Source organism: Mytilus californianus, unplaced genomic scaffold, assembly GCF_021869535.1.
Source record: "Mytilus californianus isolate M0D057914Y unplaced genomic scaffold, xbMytCali1.0.p SCAF_1, whole genome shotgun sequence".
In the NCBI taxonomy this organism is placed as follows: domain Eukaryota; kingdom Metazoa; phylum Mollusca; class Bivalvia; order Mytilida; family Mytilidae; genus Mytilus; species Mytilus californianus.
Genome location: NW_026262581.1, coordinates 71350580 through 71367385, shown reverse-complemented (window position 1 = coordinate 71367385; position 16806 = coordinate 71350580). Strand labels below are relative to the sequence as shown.

Genomic DNA, 16806 nt, shown 5'->3' with positions numbered 1-16806 from the left:
GAACTGTAGAAGGTGGAGTAAAAAGATTCCATTTGACTTTCGTTTAATAATATTTGGCAATGGACTTCTTTACTAATACGACGGCAAATCTAGAAATGCCCAAAAAACGAAGAAAAATCGAAACGATATACAATCGTAAAATATTGTCTCGAAAGTTTTGTTATATTATTCTTTAAAAAAATATCATAATATGTTTTGCATATTAGCTCAAAGTCAAACAACTGGAAAGTCAGAACCTCTGAAAACATGCGATTCTGTTACAAGAAAATAGCATAGCATATATCTTGAATTAGTCTGTTCAAACTATATACTGGTCAATGTTGTTTTATAGCTAACCGCTAAATTGTCTGCTTGGATATATCGCTGTCTTTCACATGTGTAATGTTGTTTATTTAGTGATGACTTGATTTATTTTGTGCTTTACTAAGATCAGAAATGCGTAGTTTTTTCAATATAAACTATAACAATTTTCTGCATCAAACAAAATTTGCAATTAAACACATAACGGTGATAATCACAAAAAAATAAAAAACAAACATCACATGCAACCTTAACCTCTTATACCAAGGTGCAGAATGATTCATTCAATCTTAGTGGACCAATGAAAAAGTCCCTATCATGTCTGTTAAAAATATTTTACCCCTGGCTCTATTGTAACATGCTTTTTTCTACTCGATGATAGTCTACGTTCATAATCAGTCTGAAAAACGTAGTTCCAAATACATAATTAAGATACTGCGAAAATATATGACAATAAACTCATGTATCACATATTTGTTAGGTTTTGCATATACGATAACCGCAGATTTGCCCTAGTCATATTTCTGCACGGGGCATATAACCAGTTGTGCCCTGTTATCAATGACGTCATAATCGTTTCTAACAACAATGACGGACGAGAAAGATGCTTGTTTTGTCAACGTCGATTTAAATGACAGCGGAATTTGTTAAAGAAATAAAGAACACTAATCCTAAAAGAAAATCTGATATCAGCATTATAATGTTCAAGGACTATAGTTTTGGACTCTTGGGGAGCTTTGTAATATGAAATTATTTCAGTGGAGAAAAAAAAATATAAGATCAAAATTCTTTCCACATTTTCAAGCATTTGTTGAAAATGTGATTAATAGATTATAACATGTTCTTTCCCATATTGGCACTGGTATCATCCCTCGACCCATATGAGCCCTCGGCTAGCGCCTTGGGCTGATATTGGAGTATCGGGACGATACCATTGCCGATTTAGAAAAGGACATGTTATAATCTATAAATATACCTTATACACTACTCAATCCTAAAATGTCAGGTTGTAGGTTATTTTATTCGATACTTTGAAGGTTATTTTGTTGGGGTTTTTTTTGTCTTGGGGGGTAAAACTGGTATAACATTAAATTAAAGTTTGTCATTCAAGCTGGATAGTTGAGCACAATAAAATTTGGCTAAACCAGTCACTTTTAAATAGAAAATACATTCATATTAGATTAGTGACAATCATTTTTGATTTTTTCTATAGTGAAATATGTCATTACAACATGAAAAGTTGTATCTTCACTTTCTAGCTAGTGCCACTACTGAAACAAATTCTCCTTACTCTTCCAGAAACCTGATCATTCCTAGTTTTTGCTGCCGTTAGTGTAGCTCAGTCTGGTTAGTTCATGCAATTCCCTCAGTTTTTATTCATTACTTTGATTTTTCTCTTCCTAATCGATTTAGGAGATTTAAAACACCGGCAAAGTACTGTCGCCTAAATTTCTATGTAGTATTTTGTCAACTTGTTTGTCCGTCTTTCGATTTTTTCAATTTCTTGCTATCAACTGCCTCTTTTTTTTTAAACTCAAGTCCCTACATATGAATGTTAATGAAATGTTTGATTTTCAATAAAAATGCAAACCCTCAACGCAATTATTATGTGAAGAATTTTTATAAAAAAAAAAAAGTATTTAACATTATACAAAATAGAATGAAAAATCTTATGTTAAAATTTTATTCTTGGTTTTAAACAATCCTGTGTAACAATTTTGTTAAAACAGTCACTTTTAATTGAAAGAACATAAATATTCAATTTAGGAATTTGACAAATATGTCTTTCTTTATTTACCACATCGATATGATACGTGCTTTTTCTAATGAATTTAGTAAGTAATGTTTTAACTAATCTTCAAGTTTTGGTACAATGAAGGAGTTTAACAAATCAAACTTGCACCTAGCAACTAAATTTATTTGGATCAACCCAGTTCCAGTTATCAGTTTGAATCCTGTTGTTAAACATTAAGAATTTAAAACCTGTTGAGATCGGCCTCGAAAATCGTCCATTATTACTTCGATTTTATCCTGGATGTGAATAACTTTTTATTTTGATACTTGTACTCTAGTCTCTCGTTGATCCTTTTGATTTTGTTCTTACATTTGATATACCATGAATGTATTGTATTGGTCTTTTCACATAGTTTATCTTTGATAAGTTTTAGTACCGTAGGGGTAAAGTAACGGTATTAAATTTGTCTTGCTGTTTTCATCTTGTTCGATAGTAGTTCCATCGGTAATGATACGACTCCTTTTATATAAAAAGTTTCATTTCCAGTTTTTAAGTAAGGTCAATGCCTCAATCTACAATCAATTTTACTTACCAGATTGCTGGATGTTTTTTCAAACCGTGAATCAAACGGATCTCTGATACAACTGTCTATCCGATCTAAAAGGTTATTGAAAAAGTTCAATTCAAAGAATGATAACTCAAATTTTCACAGGAAAAATAAATTATTTTTTTTTGTTGGAGCTGTTCTCCAAGATAAAGTTTTCATCATCATTTTCATTATTATAAATTTCAACTGTAGAGGATTATTTTAAAAATATAAGAAAGAATTAAAGATGCAGTATTGATGTCTATTACCTTACAATGTACCCAAAATATGATTTTGAAAGGGAGACAGCCTTTTCAAAACTAAGTCAAATGACATCTTATCATGTTTAACGACTGATATGTCACCCAATTTAGGCATATTTGTCATTTTAATATATATGGATATCTTACGGTTAAATCTTTACCCGAAAAGTAACCAACTTGTTTTTTTCCATCATAGCAAGCGACAATACTTATATTGCCTTTATTTTGCAGACGGGCTTATGTTTGTCTCTTTGTGAAGGAATGCTAGGATATAAAACAATTCTCAAATCTGATTGGTCAAACAGTATATTATATATTCATTTTGAACTTGAACTGGCAATTTTAGTTGTACCCGATTCAACCAATTGTCTCAATTGGAAGTGTCTGTACCGATTTCAAATATACAGCAAACGCCTGAAACTTCCACAATGTGCTTTAAGTGGAAAATTTAAGGTTTTTTTAAATTAAATATGTCAAATGCATTAAACTACAATTTAATGTTGTTAAAAATTGTCCAAGTAATTTGAGAGATTGTCTACAAATGTATATATTTTAGTAATTAAATAGACTGAGGTAACATTATCAACAATATTCAACTTTAAAATTTCTGAAAGGGAGAGAGAAACACATTTCAATGAACTGTTTGCGGTTTGAAGGAACAAGTATTTGTAAAATGTAATACCCAAATTTGGGTTGCATTTCTAACGTGATAGTACAACGTTACTGACTTAAAATATATCCAAAGTTTAGACATATACTTTTTTCTGTGAGTAAAGCTACCGGTTCGAGTATCATCCATAGTAATTGAAAAATATTGGATAACATTTCCCAGTTTACTAGTAAGTTGCAGACATTATCTCCGACTAAAAATATCCATATTGATATATAAGCTATATATAAGTTGAAGTAGAAAACTACCTTCAGCGAGCGATGCATCGTCCTGATGTGTTTCTGGTGTGGGTGTTGGTGTTGACTGGTCTCTTCTGTGACAAGATTGTCTTCTCTGTGAATGAAATACGTATTTATAAAACTTTCACTGTGTTGTGAACATATATTTATTACACCATAATCATATCATTTATCATAATACCTTTATACCCGCAATTAATGTTTTTATACCATTGTCTTTGTTAAAGTTGTTGAACGAAAACTGGGACTATTTTTCCTGTCAGCTTCTAAATGTCCATAACTATTTGCAATAGAAACAGAATGGTATTTTATTTTGTGATGAATATTTTCACCATATGTTATATACTTTTAAAGGTTCATCAAGTGGGATTTTTCTAACTCACAATAGCTTGAGAAGTTTAAATTACAAAACATCCTGTAAATACTTGTATGTTGGCATTACACAAGGCCGTGTTTATTCAGACTACTCATGACGTCTTTACACAAAATGCGTGTACAATAAGTGCACTTATTGACATTTTAATCTGTGAGAACATTCTTTATTTTTAAGTTGAAATTGACTTTGAACTAGCTTTCTGTAATAGTGAGTACTCTTAGATTAATACTTTGTGTGGTTTTTTTTAATTTTTGTTGGTTTCATTGTGCTTAGTTGCGACGTGACTCAAGCCGTTTCCAACTGATTTTTAAAGTTTGTTCTAATGTTGTGCTGCTACACCACCTAATCAGATTAATAGGAAGGGTTAAGCGTTCACATGGCAACACCGCCACAATCTTTATGTGCATGTCCCAAACACACGTAGTCAAACGGTTGCCATTGGTTGCTGTATGTCATACTTACATCGGTGTTGTATGCATCAAAATTATTACAACATCTACAGTCTATAATACAACTATAATAATAAAACGATTTACAATAGAGATGGTTATCGGCGGACAATATGTCGCAATTTTAAGTGCCCGTGTGTGTTGCAGTTATTAGATAAAAAATGAAAACATCAATGCGTCCGAAGCGCTTTTCAGGATTCACCTTCATCAGGAACGCACAAAGTCAAATATTTGAATGTTAAGGATAATATAAGAAGCGAAACATTTGAAGAGCTTTATGACCAAAAAGGACCTTCAAATAATAGCTATATCCATCTAAGGTCAACTTTTCCTGATTGATTAGATATCTTAGTTTCTTAATAATTTATAAATTTATAGATGGACAATTTAAGAAAGGTTCATTATAAATCACGTCAGTGCCAAAGTACTGACTACTGAGCTGATCCTACCCTCTGGACTTATAGTCTATCAGCAGCGGTATCGACCCAGTGCTCAATGACCTCATATTTTAGAGGTTTATGTCAATGAGAAAATAAACTACACGCTTATTTTTCTTTTAAATTGTTCTGTTGAATACGATTTTTTATACTACAGAAAGACAAACCTTTTTAGGTATAGATACAAGTTTTGAACTAATTGCTGAAGTTGGTATGTGTTTCCCTTTCAGTGAGTCGGGTGTGCTGATAAATCTTTGTTCATTTCCGGTTGATTTTGGTCGCAGTAAATGATGAAGTCGATGAAGAAGGGGAGCAGATTTCACATCAAAGTTTGTTGTGTATGAATTGTTAGCAGACAGAGGGCGAGATGAACACTTTGTAGAATGGTATGCAGAAAATCTTTCATATTCAGCTCCTTTTGTCAGAAATGCCAAATATCCATCCGTATGTGCTTCTTCTGAATAATTTCCGGTGGTAAGGTTTATTGTTGGTTTAATTTTGTCTAAAATCGTCATAACCGTTATTGAACCCTGTAAGAATAGGAATATGTCATTATTTATTGTGTGCATTTGCAGACAGTCAACAAAATCATGTCGGATAAACGTTTAATTACTAGTATCAGTTACGATGGCAGATTGAGTCTCAACCCTGGTGCCTACAACAGAGTTACGAACGGACTGATACAAGGAGAACGCCAGCACCTTATGCCTTTGACAAGTATTAACAAGGCCATGTTGTGATCATAAAAGATTAATAATGCGTTCAATTATAATGTTTCTTTTAAATTATAACTCAGCTATAAACCATGCATAATTCAACAATTTATCAGTGGCTGGAATCTGAAACGGATTGGTATAATCGGTACAGCAATGGCCTTTATAATTCGAGTGTAAGTGATTAAAAGGAATCCGTACATTAAGCATATTCATCTATTAACCTGTCGTTAGGCTTTAGGCTAATGGATGATTGCAACTACAATTCAAACTGCCGTAACAACTACCCTATCTCCTTTTCTTTGATTGTCACATCACCGAATTTGTACTTCCCATGAGCAATACGACGGATGGTTTTAATGAATCAGGATCTCTCAGCCTTCCGGAGCACCTGAGATTGCCCACAGATTTTGGTTGGTGTTGTTTAGTCTTAAGTTTTCTATGTAGTGTTTTGTGATCTTGTTTGTCTTTTCGTCATCATTTGGTTTTAGCCATGGCGTTGTCAGTTTCTGTCGACTAATGCGTTTTGAATGTCACCTTGGTATCTGCTGCCTCTTTTTTTAACACACATGTGCGGAATAAAAATCGCACATATCTCGGTACTTGTTTTAATTGCTTACCGATTTAACTATATAAATCCATTCAAATTGCCTGCTGTCTAAAGCTTTATTTCTCATTCCTGAATCGTTGTATTCATTTTCGTTTTCCTTTACCATCCAATTATTGCTGGAAAATATTTGTAGTTAATTAAAACATAGACATCTATTATTTATCTTTAAAATTGTAATAATCTAGTTCAGGTTGATTCCCTCCAATTGTCCAGCACTTGTTTTGGAACTGTAGTTATAATAACTTTTAATTTTTTTTTTTCATCATTTTTAAAATACCACATGTGATATGCCTTTGCCTAGAAACTAAAATAACCTTTTTTTTCTTTTTATTCTGCTTCAAAAGATTAACCAATATTCACTCACATGTAGTTAATAACAATACAAGGGAATTTTAAAACAATAATTCGCAGCAGAAAAACAGACAAAACCATGGTAAATACAAAAAAAAATAGATAAAAACTGTCAACAAAACACTTCATAGAAAATAAAGATTGAAAACTACGAACTCCAACGAAATGCGGTGTCGAACTGTAGCATGCTCAGCAGTTACAAACTCCGAAACAGTGGTAACGTCCTCCTTGCTACGCTACGTTGACTTTAACGTGATAGTTTAGCAAAGCAACGTCACCGCTGTTTCGGGGTTTGCAGCAGTTCCTGTTCCACTAGTGTAACTCATCGTTTTGCTAAAGGCAAGTAAAAGTCCGGTGATAATTATCATTCCGATATGTCTTAAACTTTGAAAAGATGACAGAACTGTGACAAAGACAAAAGATGATATTTATAGTAATAGATATTTCCTAACGATCAAAGAAACCAGAATAGTGGCGGTACACCTTACGAAGAGATGATGTCGCCTTGGCCTTAAGAACTCAACCTATATAATGATGAAAGATATGATGTATATGACAATTGTGCAAGACACAAGATTTTTAATACATAGAGAATATTCCACTAACTAAAGCTTGCCGCGTGTGTGTTTTGTAAAGAGATTAACAGTACTCGAACCATAAGAAAAGTTTATATGTCGGACTCTGTTTTCAATAAAGTGTCAAGATTTGTCTCAAATACCGTTAAATTGAAAGTGTTTACAATATACCAATACACAGAGTTATCAATGTTTTTATAAAAGATAGCCGAGTAAATGCATTTTTAGTTGACTTTTCATATTGTCTATTGTAATTGAATTGTGACTTTTGTCGGATTTATTTATGTTTTTTTACTAATTACAAACTAGTCATTCAGATCACTGGGTCTCTAGTGTTTTAAAGTTATTTAATGTTTGGTGACAAAGAAGACTTGTAGGTTTACAAATAAGATCTTTTTAACAGAGAAGCTTTTTTTGGAAAACAGACGTTATTATTAGGTTAACAACATTTATTTAGTAACGAGAAAAATGTCTAGTAAAAATCATCATTAATAATTAGGAAGCAATGACATCAAATTAATCTAAAATGATACAATATTCAAGGTCTTGCGTTTCCAATCCTTGATCGGGGTTGCCGCTAACCAGGAACTGCCTCACCTGTCGGAGCACACGAGTTCAACTTTGATTTGTGTTGGGTCCGTGTTGCTCAATCTTTAGTTTTCAGTGTAGTGTTTTGTAGTTTGAAATACTATTCGTCTATTTCTCTTTGTACTTGACTTTGTCCGTTTTTCCTCGACTAATGTTTTTTCATTATTTTTTTGGTATCTTCTCTTTTTTGTATTAAAAAGGTCGTAATTGCATTCTGAATCACTATTTTACCCTGATGATATGAAAAACTTACTTTCCTCAAGACAATGAATTGCAAAAATTACAAAATAAAACCTATTTCATTTTCGAAGTGGTTGCAATAAATGTCTTAAGATTATTATGTATCAACATTGGACCTGTCTATACTATAAACTATATCTTATTGATGTCAACGATCTGGTCATTGATGGACCGGTTTGTGTTTACTGTTAGTGTATATCTACGGCAACTTCAAAATGGCACATGGTAAGTACATCTGATTCACTATAATCGTAAACTCACGGGAAATATTTTCTTTTGATTTTCTCACTATTTCCTGCGATATTCTCTAGATCCCATCCATTAAAAACTTCTATCTGTCTGTAAAAACAAAATAAAGTATGTTGTAGATATATATACCTGAGGATACAGAATTTTGGGAAATGTGTAGAAAGATCTTCTACACGAAATAAATAACTTTCCAGCAGTAATAGTTGTTGCTGCTGATGATTGAACATTTATGAACAGTATTACTTATTTATTTCCTTAAAAATAAGATTATATCCCTCTTTAAAAAGGAGATGATTGGTATAAACATTTTAAAAAGTTGCTTACTTCAATAGTAGAACATCGTCTTTTCCAACTTTCTCACCTGCCAGAAATATGTCATAATAATCCTAAAAATAAAGCAGTACAAATGTTAATTTTTAAACAAATTTAATTATATGTTTACCTTATATTAAATTTTAAAAAGTTGTTAACCAATATCGCTATAATCTTGTCAAGCCATCGTTCTTTTTGCTATTCCACTGATCAAGATTCAAACAACTTAGTTTCACTTCTACATGTTCCATTGCCTTTCCCAAATAATCAAACTGATCATTGCTTGAGATATCGATGAGTCATATCTTCAAGTTGACATGTGTCCTTTAAGTAATATTGTGTTGTCATCAGTCTGTGTATTACATTGTCGTGAAAGCGTTCCTACATTTGGTCTTGAAAGTTCTTACATTTGCGCTTGAAAGTTCTTTCATTTGCGCGTGAAAGTTCCCACACTTGGGCGTGAAAGTTTGTACATCTGCGCTTGAAAGTTCCTACATTTCCTACATTTGCACTCAGATTTTAATAACATTGACGTACATATGAAAAATATATGATAACAATGTTACACATTTACTTGAATAATTGAATCTAACAGAGTTCAGGAAATTCCCCTGATTTTCAAGCTATCTTTATTCTAAGTTCTGGCTATTGCTGCCGATTTGTCTCATTAGTTTTTGATGTTTGAATTTACACGATCCCAAAATGCATGGATGTTTTGAGTAAATGGTAATGATCGGGATACAATGGTCGTGTGACCTCAAATATAAAAAAGATAGATATTATTTTTTGTGTGTATTTATCTTTATCTAAATGTAATCACTATTCCCTATCCTCATGGTTAATTCAGGAGCGTAGCTGCCGTTAGGCACTTTAGGTACGTGCCTACACATAATTTTTTCACAAATATTTTTGTATTGAAAAAAAAATAATGACAACGTTATCTGTAGATGCACGTGAAGTCGTCAAAATTCTTTAATTATCAAATGTAATTTGTACACATGTCTATCATCCGTAGTGAATGGAGTATCGGGTAGAATTGTATGTACATTATATTCCACCTTAAATAGAAACTAAAACTAGAACTTTGGTTCATATCATTTCACTTCTACCAACAAATACTCGATTGAGCCTCAACATGCTCAAAACCCTGACATTTTATTCTTAGATACATGATTTTTTTTATTAGTTGTTGTTGGCTTTCAACTAGCTTTTTTCCACTTGATCTTCATCCGATCTACAATAAAATCCTTGCCAAAGTGGGACGTCCGCTTGGCTGTGCGGGATGTATACATACGCTGTCACGTCTGGTCAGAAAGGGGACATTAACTCCGATGCCTAGTGTAGAGTGTTAGGAACACTTGCAACAACTCTTTGAGGGGTCCGTAGGTGGTCTGCTGAAAGGCTGAATTTCTGTTCCTACGCGTCGCTAGGTAAACTCAATTTGCGACAGTAAAATCTACGTTTTACGAAGGCTAAGCTTAAAATACAATACAGTTATCTCCTAATTTTCTAATGGCATTTTCAAATTTTCAGACCTTCATCCTGGACGACCCCTATTACAGGACCTAGTGGCTACCTTTTGTATTTATTGTAAATTTGTTTTTGTCCTGAACATGCATAACTATTTGCCACTGAACGTCAAGTTAGCAATCAATCAATCAACTAGCTTTCAGTAACTTCGAGTACTCTCAGATCTACGTGTAATGACCATAATTATTCCTAAGCAGGTAGGGATTTTACAGTAGAGGATATCAGAAAATATGAATTTTTTGAATTTTGTAACGATAGTATGAACAGAACCGAACTTCTGTATTGGGTATCAACTGTGTGTGCGTGTATGTGTTTGTGTGGCCGGGTGAAGGATTAAGAATCGAAAGATGGATGGTCGATGTCTAGCCCAAAGGATAGTATTAATATATATAGTAGTCTCAGTGTTTACGTGCCTACTCTTTGAATGAAGGATCGTCTATATGTACTATCAATTAACGTATATATATCAACTATCCTCAATCAGAAAGGAATAGATTTGAAAATACTACATAGGATGTACTGCTTAATTAAAGGGCTACGCTGATCTACGCTGGGCAATGCATATTGTAAATACATTTTTTTTTAGATTTCCGATCGTACTGCGCTAATTCACCAGATGTTATTGTAAAATTATTTATAATTCTTCGAACTTTTCTTCATGTATATTAATTATTATCATGATAAAATAACCAGTAAATTTAATATTTTTTGTACACAAAATTTTGCAACTAAAATGCTGAAATCCGTTTTCCGTTTTCCGTCTGGGGGCTTCGCCTCCCCTGAACCCCCTACCAGGGCTCTGCCCTGGACCTGATGCGGGCCTTAAGCGGCCCCAGGCCCCCTGCCGCAATTTGTGCATACAGTTTTTTGGATACCTAGCTACGCCCCTGGTTATTACTTGACTGGCATATGCATAGGTATTAAAAATTAAGGCATGCATCTCCCTCATGTAAAGCTCTGATTCCTTGTCCGAATTTGGCTATACTTTAGGTCCTTTTTGGTTTGATCAGCTCTACAACGTTTGTCTTAGTTTTCATTTTACAAAAGTTTTGGCCTTGAGCATCACCGAAGAGACATTAATTGTCGAAATGCGCACTTGGTGCAGTAAAATTGGTACCGTTTATGTTATTACTCGTCTTAACTGTTAAATACCATGCGTGGACCTCTATAGCTAGTTATTAAGTACTAGTAATTATTCGTTTGATTATCTAAAAATGATTTTAAACACAAACAATCAATAAACCAGTCTCTGTAATGTATGCGATATGTTTTCTTTGCCTTCCTTTGACCATTACGTTGTTCTTTTCGACTCATATATTTTGCCTAATTACTAAAATATTACTGTTACTTTACATATGCTATTTAATCGGATACTACAATAACCTACCTCGGCGGATACCCGTAAAATTTCTGTATAGGAAGCTGATATATAGGACGCTTTTCGTGGACTTGAAGATTTCATCTCGGACTCCTGGAAAATATAAGGCTGTAAAAGATAGAATTAAAGACTCATATTCATCGATTTTTTAACGCATTTTTGCTCATCCGTATGGGAGTTAATCCATGCATAGCAAGAGGCGCTTACCCCTTCGTCGCTCCGTTTTGAGTTCATGCGATTCCTTAAAGAATTTTTAAGTTTGTACATGTTGTATATGCTTAGTGAAAATTACGAAATTTGAAAATCGGTAGAAAAGTCAATATGTTGAAATATGTCAGGTCACTTAAAGATTGAAAGCTGCCTTCGGTTGAAGTATATTACAATGATTTTATTGTTCTGTGATGAGGTTTATTGTAGTCTCAGCACGCTATCTTTTGGGTGCGTTTTTTTAAACACCTAATTTAGCTTGAGTATACAGTAATTATATACTTCTATTACTTACGCCAAACATCTGACCTTCTTTTAATGGTTTGTCATCACTGGTTGCTCGTATAGCACCTTCATCTAGCCAAGCTCTGATAACTAAAATGTTTGACAATATTTACATTAAATGATGTATCTTATATACTTTCTTTACAATTCTGACAAAAGTACTGCGAGATGTTGACTAGATTATAAATAAAAGCATGTGTGCAGTAAATGTAAATGATACCGTAACTACATGTCTAAAAACAAGGATTCAGAGGTCAACAACGGTCTTAAACACTAGGTGTCTATATATAGCTATACAGTATATATCAAGCTCTCGAGTCTAAAAATGAGTTGTGAAATAAACAAGAATTTTCGTGTTTCCTGCTTTCGAATTTTATGTGATAAAGGGAATTGTTGGGTATACGACAATCTAACAAAACAATAACACTAAAAAAAAAACATTAAAGTTTCCTACATCAACAAAATGAAGACAGAACGTATTCCAAAGTAAATATATATGCACAAGCAAATACATTCGGCACTAAAAGAAAAAAAACAGGAATCGTTGATATATTGGACAGTACAAAAGACCATTACAACAAGCAAAACCCCAAAACTAAAAATAGACGTTCACAGTCAACAACGAACGACGAAAAAGCGGTGGGGATTAAATTTAAGGGCAAACCATACATTCGCCTATCTAAAACATATGTCGGAAAAGTCAAACATAAGAAAAAAATCCTGCACAGTCTAGCTACCAATAAGACGACACTAACTTGAACATAAAAATAAAATACGGCACATAATTTTTAAAGCAGGGTCAGCATACGGGTAACTAGCTATGGTAGTCACAGCTGCTTGCTGATATTGACACTCAATGAAACAAATCGGAAACAACATACCTTTTATAATTATACATTTTAAAAGAAGTAATGTAAATACACATATAGTATTACGCTTACCTGAACCAACAATAATAAGGTAACAATATTCGGCAGCGTAACCTTCTTTTATAATAAATCTCTTTGCTCCCAAACTGAAAGATAGATTTTTTTTTTTATCTGGTGTGCCCACTGATAATAAATTTCAGTGATAGGATATATAAAGTATGATTGCCAAAGAGACAACTATCCACAAGTGACTAAATGACGTAGATGTTACATGTAGCAATGCAATTCTGTTTTCTTTTTGTAAACTTTGTGAAACTTCGATGCAGACTACATTCGATAACAAATCCTGTTTGTGTCAGCAGCACCGCATATCCTTTATTTATTTATTTTATGATATCGATCTCATTGCACACAACATGACTGTGTCTCGTTCGCTACAGCTCGAGACTTATAAAAAGTTTGGAATACCAAATACAAAGTTTTGGAACGTCAAAACTAACAATTATCAAATTACACAACAGCCAAAAACTTGATAACTATTTTGTATGATACCACAAATGATTCTAATCAGACACTTAAGACACTTAAGATCGGTTTTTTGCAGTGCTGACATTATAGAATGTATCAGAATAGAACATGTGGTATGATTGCCAATGAGGCAAATTTCCAACTGAGACCAAATGATGTTGGTCACCGTACGGCCGTCATCGTTGAGCAAAACCCATACCGAATAGCAAGCTATAAACGGCATCGAGAAAACAAATGCCATGTGTCTGAAATAACATTAGTCTGGGTTCTTGCGACAATATTCTCAATGCCGTAAGCGGACTTCCGATTCGAATATATATTTGAAGTGAAGCTTGTGAAATCGAAAATATTTAACCAGGATTACAGGTTAAATTAAAATTTTCAGAAACAAGATACTGTTATGCTCGTTTCGTTACCTTTCAAGTCCAACATTTTTTGCGAGTCGAAGTTGACAGTCCTCTGGTAACGTTTGTATGCTCTCTGTTTTTGTCACCATTAAATCTGTTCTAACCTGAGATTAAAAAAACATTTTGTTGATTTCATATTCCGATACTGACTAAAATAAAAGGATTAGATAGAATAGTGATGTCAAGTTAAACTCTGTCAAATATTTAATAACCACATATCTAGTTGGTTGGCCATTTGGAAGAGAGTTCCAATTACTTGTGTTGATAGATTGTTATCTGAAAGACAGTTCTCAAATATCTTTTCCTGTGAATTAAGACATTGACGATTATACAATTTTAGCTAAATATAAAATAACTAATTTAAACTTTTTACCATCAGGTAAGCAAAGTTAATGTAAACTCTTACATGTTTAATTTCTTCTAGAGTCCTCTGTTCGGGATCTTTCAATAATATTCTCTTTGCTTCTTTGGACATGCGTATCTAACAAAAGTAAATATTATAACATACATGTAATAAATCATTATTTACATAGATAAAATCCAAATTTACTCAGAAATCTTCTTAAACACCTTTTTATTCGGTCTTTGGATTTTTAAATGTAGAAGTCTTTCTCTCGTCATCCAATTAAGTCTCCTAGCTCATTAAGCTTCTTGGGACTTAATGTTGTTCGAGTTCATTTAATATTAAAAGTAAATATTTGGCATAAAATATCAACAACTCTCTTATGTGCGAATTCGGAAAATCTATCTATTTATATGAAAATTTGTTATGATGACTTATTCCATGAAGGCACAAGTTCCATGAGGGAATCATTGCCAACCGCGGGTGAATATTGTAATAACCCTTCAGTTTTATCCCTGTTTATCTATAAAAATGACCTGTTCATTTTCAGATTTACAGTAAGAAAAGAACACGATCCTTAGTCTTTTGATATTCATCAAATACACAAATAAAATTAATATGAATGCGGGTTTTTTTGTTCAGAATCTTAAGTGTTGGTGGCTGATCGTTGATAAGTAGTTTTGTTTAATTTATGCACGTCCTTTTAATACTTTGGGCGATTTATAGCTGGACATATTGTGTAAGACACTAGACTGCTGTTGAAGTTTGCACGTTAACCTCTACAGGACTTTTGGTTTATTTTTGCTGGGTTATTGTATTACCATGCAAACTTTACATATATTTTTATATTGAAATGTTCAAACATGTATTTATATTTGTTAAACCAGAATTTCTTTCTTCCTATTATCAATTTTAATTGACGTGTTTTCTAATGCAAGACTATTACGGAAGCGTAATAGCGCCACACAACTTTATTTTTTAATATGTTTTCCTATGTTTAACGCAAACCTTTGCGTTATAACGGAAACATTTCCGATATAACGCAAACATTTTCGAAATAACGCACCTTTTGCGTTATAACGCAAACATTTGCGATATAACGCAAACCTTTCATTGCGTAATAATGCAAACATTTGTTTTATCTTATTTCTCTTAAGATTCAAAGGAAGCAGCGGTTATTAATGGAGGAGGCTGCATATATTAAAATTTACCCCCTTTGTATACTCATTGCAAAGTAATATGCCTGAATATTTGGAACATACTATTGACTAATAATGAGCAGGATAATAGATATAAAGATATGGTTTGAGTGCCAATTAGAAAACTCTCCATCCAAGTCACAATTTTTAAAAGTGAACCGTTATAGGTCAAAGTACGGTGTTCAACACGGAGCTTTGGCTCACACCGAACAGCAAGCTATAAAGGGCCCCAAAAATGATGTACATGACAATACATGTATAAATATTACAAAGAAAATTGAGTGATTGAAGTTATACCGAAAGAAATAAAAATCAACCCTGCTTATAAAGCTATAGCCGATAATAGATGTACTTCCAAAGTAAGCTCTCGTTTGAGGATTGTGTAAGTTTGGTAAGATTCAAACGAGCTACCCTTTTGCAATAAACGTATAAAATGAAGATGTTTTATTAATAAAATCATGTTCTCAAATAGCTACCCAAGCATCTTAAAAGTTACCTCACTAGATTGAAATGACAGTTTCATGACTTTTTATCAAAGAATCTTTATCATATTCTGAGATTTCTTACATCAAATTAAAAAAAAATGTTTTTTTGAATTCTTAATCATTCATTTTAAAGCAGAAAGATCATTTTGTCTAATTGACTTGACAGTTTCACAATTGTATGACATTATTTTTGCTCTTATGTACTTAAACAAAATTTTCAAAATGTTGGCCTTTCAATTAAAATATGCCTATACTATATCTTTTTTCTTGTGAAATTATATACTTTTCTGATACTTTATTCCTAAATATGCATATTTATTATAATGATTTGGCCTTGTATTTATGGTTTCTTTTCTTAACTAAAACGCAACCGAAATTCAATGATAGACGGACATAAATATACAAAACTTAATGAATAATTGAAATCAAGATGTTTGCATTATAACGCAAAGGTTTGCGTTATATCGCAAAGGTTTGCGTTTTAACGCAAATGTTTGCGTTATAACGCAAAAGGTTTGCGTTATTTCGCAAAGGTTTGCGTTATAACGCAAAGGTTTGCGTTATTTCGCAAAGGTTTGCGTTATAACGCAAAAGGTTTGCGTTATTTCGCAAAGGTGTGCGTTGTAACGCAAACATAGGAGGAAATATAAAAAAAGAAAATGTGTGGCGTTAATACGCTTCCGTAGACTATGAACAGTTAAGTGTGTAAGTCTTTTTTTTTAATTTTTTTTATTAAATTTAAGGTATTCTTACAAATGTAGTTTTTACTAGAGAGAATAATTTACAAAAGTGTCTACTATTTTATCAACTGTTATCTCAGTTTTTTGTTTTGGTTTTCAGTAGGGTATTTGTGCTTTTTCTAAAATGTTGGAAATGATAAAA

General features: G+C 32.8%; 1 protein-coding gene across 3 annotated transcripts in view; it reads right to left on the bottom strand.

Annotated features, from left to right (window-relative positions):
- LOC127723384 (uncharacterized) overlaps positions 1–16806 on the bottom strand; it is a 28267-nt gene that overhangs the window by 7645 nt on the left and 3816 nt on the right. The window contains exons 5-16 of one of the 3 annotated variants that reach the window (XM_052229978.1): positions 14304–14378; positions 13907–14001; positions 13035–13108; positions 12104–12183; positions 11611–11709; positions 8706–8767; positions 8394–8471; positions 6389–6494; positions 5223–5585; positions 3803–3887; positions 2628–2692; positions 641–700 (exon numbers count right to left, since the gene is read on the bottom strand). In XM_052229978.1, the coding sequence (XP_052085938.1) occupies positions 641–700; positions 2628–2692; positions 3803–3887; positions 5223–5585; positions 6389–6494; positions 8394–8471; positions 8706–8767; positions 11611–11709; positions 12104–12183; positions 13035–13108; positions 13907–14001; positions 14304–14378 (1242 nt within the window). The remainder of the gene's footprint in view (positions 1–640; positions 701–2627; positions 2693–3802; positions 3888–5222; positions 5586–6388; positions 6495–8393; positions 8472–8705; positions 8768–11610; positions 11710–12103; positions 12184–13034; positions 13109–13906; positions 14002–14303; positions 14379–16806) is intronic. The other 2 variants (XM_052229981.1, XM_052229992.1) reach the window with 2 other exon arrangements.